Source organism: Erigeron canadensis, chromosome 3 (assembly GCF_010389155.1).
Source record: "Erigeron canadensis isolate Cc75 chromosome 3, C_canadensis_v1, whole genome shotgun sequence".
NCBI lineage: Eukaryota > Viridiplantae > Streptophyta > Magnoliopsida > Asterales > Asteraceae > Erigeron > Erigeron canadensis.
Window position 1 is genome coordinate 24,448,726 of NC_057763.1, and position 7,018 is coordinate 24,455,743.

Here is a 7,018-nt window from a genome sequence, read left to right on the forward strand (position 1 = left end):
TTTAAGTTTATTGAATAGTTATCATTACGTTTTGTCTTAGCAAATTAAAACACCTTTTGCATGTCTAACTACCATAGACACTTTGTGACTAATTTGGTAAACCTCAAAACATGACTAAAATTTTATCCTGACATATAGATTTCATTCGTTAGATCTTTTAATTTTAACTTTTGATCACTCATATATATCGGTATCAATTTTTAGGCACAAAATTAAAATACATTTCTCATGTCTATTACATGTCTACTTTGCAATACTGATTAGTGATACATGTGTCTAGTTTGTTAAATAATATCTCGTATTAATATCCGAATACTATTAATTCTTTTTTCTAATCTTAAAATCTCTCAGAATATGATATGTTATATGTAAATACTAATTAAAATTTTAGGCACCAAATTAGAACACCTTTCTCATGTCAACTACAATTCTACTATGCATTAAGTGATATTTGTGACTTACCTTTGATCATTTCACATCTTGATATATATGTCTTTACCAAAACCAAGGTTGCAGAAGTCGCTAATCGTTCCCAGGGCGGCCGATAAGCGAGTTGGGAGTACTCGTCTCGGGGGGTCAAAGTGGCCAAGTCGAAGAGTACTCGGAGTAATCGGTCGACTCGACACCCTACCTTGTAGCGGGTACTCGGAGATTACTCGGATCGACTCGGTGAGTTTTACAACAGTGACCAAAACAATGGTTGGTGGTAAGACCAAGAAAACTCACCAAAAAGGGTTTATTCAACTAGAGATTCTATTAGATATTTACGAAGTCATATATGGTCATAAAAAAAGATAAGGTGTAGTAACTAAAGGTTGTATTGTTAATGTGTCTAGCTATATATCACTTTTGTCAGGTGTACAAGAGTGGAGTTCTTGTGAAAGCGATTGGGAAATGCAGTTGGCAAAGATGTAAAAAGACATAAATAAAAAGTTTGTTTGTCGTTGCGGGGTATAAACAATGTCCTAAAACATAACCTATGTGATTGTCACAATGTTGTCTGATCTTTCAACGTTATGTACAAAGTTTTTACTTAATTCTCTCTTGCTTTTTAAGCCATCTCTACATTCCTACAACTCTCTCAAGCTTTGATTTCTCTCATTTTACCTTGGAAGCTCTCGATATCTCGTATTACTACAACCATGGTATTTCAACACCTCTATATGTCAATAGATACGAATGTACGTATGTATGTTTGTATCCTATACACTAACTTGAGCATACATGCAGGGGGAGGAAAAATCGACACCAAGCTACAAATTGCTTAGTCGGATGAGCTTCAAGTCCGATGATCGAAAAGGGGGCTTCAGAGCTTCTGGTTTCATCTATGGTAAGCGATAATTGTACTCTTTTTTTTTTCGATACAAGCAAATTAAATTTATTTCTCTTTCTCTTTGTTATTGTTTTTTATTTTGTTTTGGTAACATATAGTTACCATCTTATTCTTTTTACTTATTTTTACCTTTGATTAACGAATTTGGGTAAAAATTGTAGCTTTCCACGATTCTTATGTAGTCCAAAATTCCTACGAGAAATACTAAATACACAAAGTGATGTGACAAATTGAGTGGACCAATCAAATTCAAAATCTTTTTTTCTTTCTTCATTCTCTCTCTTTATGTTATTGGTCAGACATGTGTTTCTATAAATGTGTTTATAATTAGTTTGTCATTATAACAAACATATGTACATGTTACACATTCGTATATATTGGGTTCAATTCATTATAAGCTTGATTTGAGTCTGAAACAAGCTTGATAATACCTACTTTGAGACACTAAACTCGAGCAGGCTCGTATAACCCTAAATAAGCCCGTTAATACTCGAATGATGATATATATTTATAGTGACGATAAAACTATATTCTTTTAAGGTGATTGATACAACTCATAAAATCATCCTTAGCTTTTATAGTTGATCTTAGTCAAAAAAAAAAAAGATTGTCTACATATGAAACAGAACACTTTGTATGATACAATTATTTAATAGACGAGTCGAGTTTGAAACTTTAAGATAATGCATTAGCCAAGCTTAACTCATGCTCTGTCAAGTTAACCGAGTCGAGCTCGAACAAGTAGCAAAATAGAATATTATTAGGCGAGAAGGAGTGCTTATATACGGGAGTACGACTTTAATATGCTGCCAAATAAACCAAACCCGTGTTTCTCATATGTGGCCCCATTTCATGTTGTCATTCAGTACTTATGAAGACTTCAACTTTTCCCAACTGTTTTATGTGTTTGTTAATTTTTGAAGTTGTGCTTTTACATAAATGTGGTAAATTGTAATTGAGAAACCTCGTCCAGCCAAATATATGTGTTCATTGCCAAATTTAGTAAGTTTAAAACTTTTTTTTTTCAAACATTTAATCAGAATACAATATCGGGGAAACCTCATCGTATAATAGTGAAACCTTATACGTATCCTAAACAACGAGATGTTGACCATGGGCCGTTACAAGTAACCAAGAAAAATCTCCAAAGCTTGTCATTCTTAAGAATCGAACTCAAGATCTTGGGTAAAACCGGAAATGACTCTGAACAGCTGGCTAGCCGGCCATTATGAAAAAGTGTTTAGAGTAGTCATATATTGGTTTTACTACTTACAAATCAATAGTTAGAAAAGATTTTGTCGTCATAACCATTTAATAGATTCTTTTATCTATTGATTTAACCCACCTAACTAAATAAAAATCGTAAAAGTACTGATTAGTAGGACTCATAAGTGAAATTTGAATAAATTTGCAGGTTTGGTTGCGTTGGACAACATGGGATTTATAGCAAATATGTTAATTATGTTCTCATACTTCACTAAAGATTTGAATTTCAACATCCCTGGAGCTGCAAACACAGTAACAAATTTCATGGGATCAACCTTTTTACTCTCAGTTATCGGTGCTTATATTTCGGACACTTATATATCCAGATTCTATACTGTCTTAATATTCGGAACTATGGAGATCTTGGTAAGAAAACAAGATTAGTTTGGTTAATTTCACTAAAACAACACACGAAAAAGTGAGTAAACAATTGTAAGTTACACTTTGTATATATAATGATGACAGGGTTTCATGATCATGACGATTCAAGCTCACGACACGTTTCTACATCCAAAACCTTGTGGTGGTAAGGAGAGTTGCATGAAAGGAGGGATAGGACTAATGTTCTACACTTCACTAGCATTATTAGCGTTAGGATCGGGTGGTGTTAGAGGTGCTCTTGCGGCTTTTGGAGCAGACCAGTTTGATACGACGAAGCCAAAAGAACTTAAGGCCCAAGGCAGTTATTTTAACTGGCTTGTGCTAAGTACTACCTTGGGCGCGTCTGTGGGAGTGACTTTGTTCGTGGGGGTTAGTACAAATCATGGCTGGTGGTGGGGTTTCTGTTTAGCTACTATAACTAGTACATTGGGGTTCAGCCTATTTCTCTTAGGAAAACCTTTCTATCGTATTCAAATTCCAAAAGATAGCCCATTCGTTAGTATTGGCAGGGTATCCTCTCTTTCGTCTCTATGATTTTGAATATATACATTTTGTAATAAATTAAAGTTATGATTTATTGCTTATAGTATTATTCTATGTGTATAGGTAATTGCAGGAGCCGTTAACAACAGAAAATTAAAACTACCCGAAAATCCTGAAGAATTACATGAAAGTAGCCCAAAAAAGGGATGGACTCAAAAAAAGCTTACTCGTACTCGTCAATTCACGTACGTATAGATACTGCCCAACTCTAAAAACTAGCTAGAAACTGATTAAGGATAACTTAGGGTGTCTTAGGACTCCATATAGTTGGATTTTGTCAGTTAAGTGGTGATCTTTCGCTAACGGGTCATTGTACCTGGCTGATTCTGTTAGTTGGCCGTTCAAAAAGAAAAGAGATAAAAAAAATTCAAAAACCTTTTATTTTTTGTGAATAGTGCTAAAACTCCAAAGCTTCATGTATTTGATATTGTGCAGATGGTTAGACAAGGCAGCAATTGTTCAAGATAACTCAAAATCAAGTGAAATTTCAAGTGTGGTCTGCACTGTGACACAAGTTGAAGAAGTTAAGATCTTAATAAGAATGTTACCAATCATTTTGAGTACCGTTGTCTTGAACACATGTTTAGCCCAACTACAAACATTCTCACAAGCCCAAGGCAACTTCATGAACCGAAAGCTTGGCAAACTTGAGTTCCCTGCAGGCTCTGTCCCTGTGATTCCGCTTATCTTCATGTCCATTCTCCTTCCAATGTACGAGTTGTTATTTGTACCCTTCGCACGAAAATACACAAAACATCCACAAGGCATTACTCAACTCCAAAGGGTCGGTGTTGGACTTGTATTATCGGCCATATCAATGGGAGTTGCAGGCATTGTGGAACTAAAGAGGAGAAACCAATCAAAAATCAATCCACTAAAGCCTATTAGTCTCTTTTGGCTATCACTTCAGTATAGTATTTTTGGGCTTGCAGATATGTTCTCATTAGTTGGCTTGCTTGATTTCTTCTACAGAGAGGCGCCCGTTGGGATGAGATCACTTGCAACTTCTTTCACTTGGATATCAATGTCACTTGGCTACTTTTTGAGTAGCGCTTTGGTGGATATTGTGAATTCCGTTACAAAGAAAGTTTCATCAAACAAAAAAGGATGGATTAGCGGGATGTTGTTGGACAACGACAAGCTTGATTTGTTTTATTGGTTATTAGCTGTGTTGAGTTTTATAAATTTCGGAGTATACTTGGTTTCAGCTTCATTATACAAGTATAAAAAGGAAGATGATGGTCTACTAAAGACAGAAATGGCGTCCACAGCTACTAGCATCGCGATGGTTAGCGCAAGTGCAGACGATTTGCCAAAGAGCACAATTGAAGAAGACATTCCACAAGGTGAAACAGCTCATGTTAAAGAAGAAAAAGAACATGAATCTCCTTCCACAAATGCAAAAACAGACTCTTGAAGACTATCATGTAGTCGCATCATTTAGCATTTTGCGTTTACAATGAGGTTGTTTGGTTTCCAGAATGTATGAAAATATGGTGGAATGGAATTTAAAATTTTTTATGTTAACCTAACTTGAAAAATAAATATTTAAACTTCATTCTACCAAATTCTCATGAATTTTGGAGCTAAACAGCCCCTTAGTTGCGTACTCAAACAATCATGTATTGTGTTTTTGTTGTTTCATTTTGATAAGTTCAAGCGAGCATACATAAATGTAAGCATCATGTTCGCATTAAGAGCATGAATTGTATGCTACATATGTCTTTTTATATTAAGTATAGTTCTCTAGCTATATTTTAATACATTTGGGAATTTTTTTGCAAACACACCAAGTTTATATTGTAAAATTTGTAAAAACAAGAAGAAGTTATTCAAGCCAATCTAGAAAAGTTTTAAAAAATGAAAAAGATATCATGTACTTATTGTAGGCCAACTCTCTTGCCAAAATGCCTTTTTGATTACAAACTAACTCTCATGCTCATCTAATAAAATGAAACTGTGTAAAGTTACATGTATACAATGATAAAAATGAGATAAAATAATAAATTCCAACGAATTAAAGATATAAATTAAGAATACAAGTTCCAACTTGAAATATTTCTTCTCCAATATTCCTTCGCATAATTAGGCCCAGATTAATTATGTATGTATCAACGCAACGGATATGTCATTAATATAAGTTGTCATGTAACATTCATAGAAATTGAAATTTAAATACACACAATAATAATGTGTTAATAGTTGGTTATTATAAAATAAGCTATGAATTAAAATTAAATATACGGGGGTTTTCTCTAGAATGTAGGTTGTAGTTGCTCCGGAACAATAATAGTCAGACTTCCTCCACCAGTCACACCCTGTGTTAGTGACGTGACAAAGAGACAATCCCGATGAGTCCAATCACCATTACTGGTCACAAAATTAAATTTTATAAAAGAAAAAAAATTGTCTTTGCCGTTGAAGAAAAACTAAACGATTTGAACTGGCTAACCAATTAGAAGCTGGGCCTTCAGTTTGGGCTAAAGTTATCAATATACTATAAATATCGTGGCTGCAAAAATTGGCCTACGATGAGTGGGCATATATATCTTTTTGATTTTTTTAACAATGAAAAAACTAACAATAAAAGATTAATTCTCCTAAAACTTTAACCTAATAATCCTCCTAATACTATAATATTTTGACATGTGTAATCCACTCATTATCTTTCATTTATCACCCTCCTTGATTTTCCCATGTGGCTTCCTCTCATGATTAAGAGGATAATTAAGTTGATCTATTAGAAGGATTTATCATTACTCCACTAAAATTAGTATGCTCATCTCGAGTTCAAATCTTCTATAACACCTTAAATAATTTGCTCTCTCATATTTTAGATGGATATAACGTTACAAAAACCTATTCCCCGAATGTTTCTGACAAGATTTGAACCGTCTTCATGAAACCCTATAGAATGAAACCCTATAGAAGATAACATTCAACCAAGACCCCATTGGCATTTTATGATTACTTAGATCATTTGTACATAACCATTCATCTCTTTCAGTTACATTTTATTTTATTACGTCAGTTTCACTTTCTCGTCGTATCTTTCATCTTCCCTCTTTTATTTCACCTCTCTTTAATCATCCACATTCCATTTATTCATTTTACCTTCTTTACAAAGGGTCTTATAGGGAATATATTGTCCTTTCGGAAGAAAAAAAATGCATGGAATAAGGTAAACTTTGTCCGTATTTTGCAATAGACTTAAAAACAAATTTTATCCTAGATATGATAAAATTAAAATATTATATTTGGTAACATGAATATAAGAAACAGAAAAAATATGGTTTAAAATGTAATAATTAAAAAAATAAAGACCAAAAACTAAAAACCATTTTAGGTTAGAGTGGACGAAATGAAATTTTGAAGTTAGAAAATGTGTATAAAAGAATCATTAAATGGTATGATGGTAAAAAAAAAGTCTCTCTTTTCAATAAAAATCCTCACCTTAAAGTGTATTTAGAAATGATCACATTTATTTAATTTTCA

At 33.5% G+C, this 7,018-nt stretch overlaps 1 protein-coding gene across 1 annotated transcript; it reads left to right on the forward strand.

Moving 5' to 3' along the window:
- Positions 1–1,026: 1,026 nt before the first annotated feature.
- Positions 1,027–5,234, forward strand: LOC122594262 (protein NRT1/ PTR FAMILY 4.5-like). Its single transcript, XM_043766736.1, has 6 exons — positions 1,027–1,145; positions 1,231–1,330; positions 2,748–2,965; positions 3,065–3,490; positions 3,587–3,708; positions 3,959–5,234. Exons 1-6 carry the CDS (start codon positions 1,143–1,145, stop codon positions 4,938–4,940), a joined length of 1,851 nt encoding a protein of 616 aa, XP_043622671.1. The 5' UTR covers positions 1,027–1,142; the 3' UTR covers positions 4,941–5,234.
- Positions 5,235–7,018: the final 1,784 nt, after the last annotated feature.

What these genes read in the sequence shown, in the direction of transcription:
- LOC122594262 (XM_043766736.1), top strand. An exon ending in TCGGAACTATGGAGATCTTG is followed by an intron (nt 2,966 to 3,064) that starts GTAAGAAAACAA and finishes TAATGATGACAG; the next exon opens with GGTTTCATGATCATGACGAT. An exon ending in ACTCGTACTCGTCAATTCAC is followed by an intron (nt 3,709 to 3,958) that starts GTACGTATAGAT and finishes GATATTGTGCAG; the next exon opens with ATGGTTAGACAAGGCAGCAA.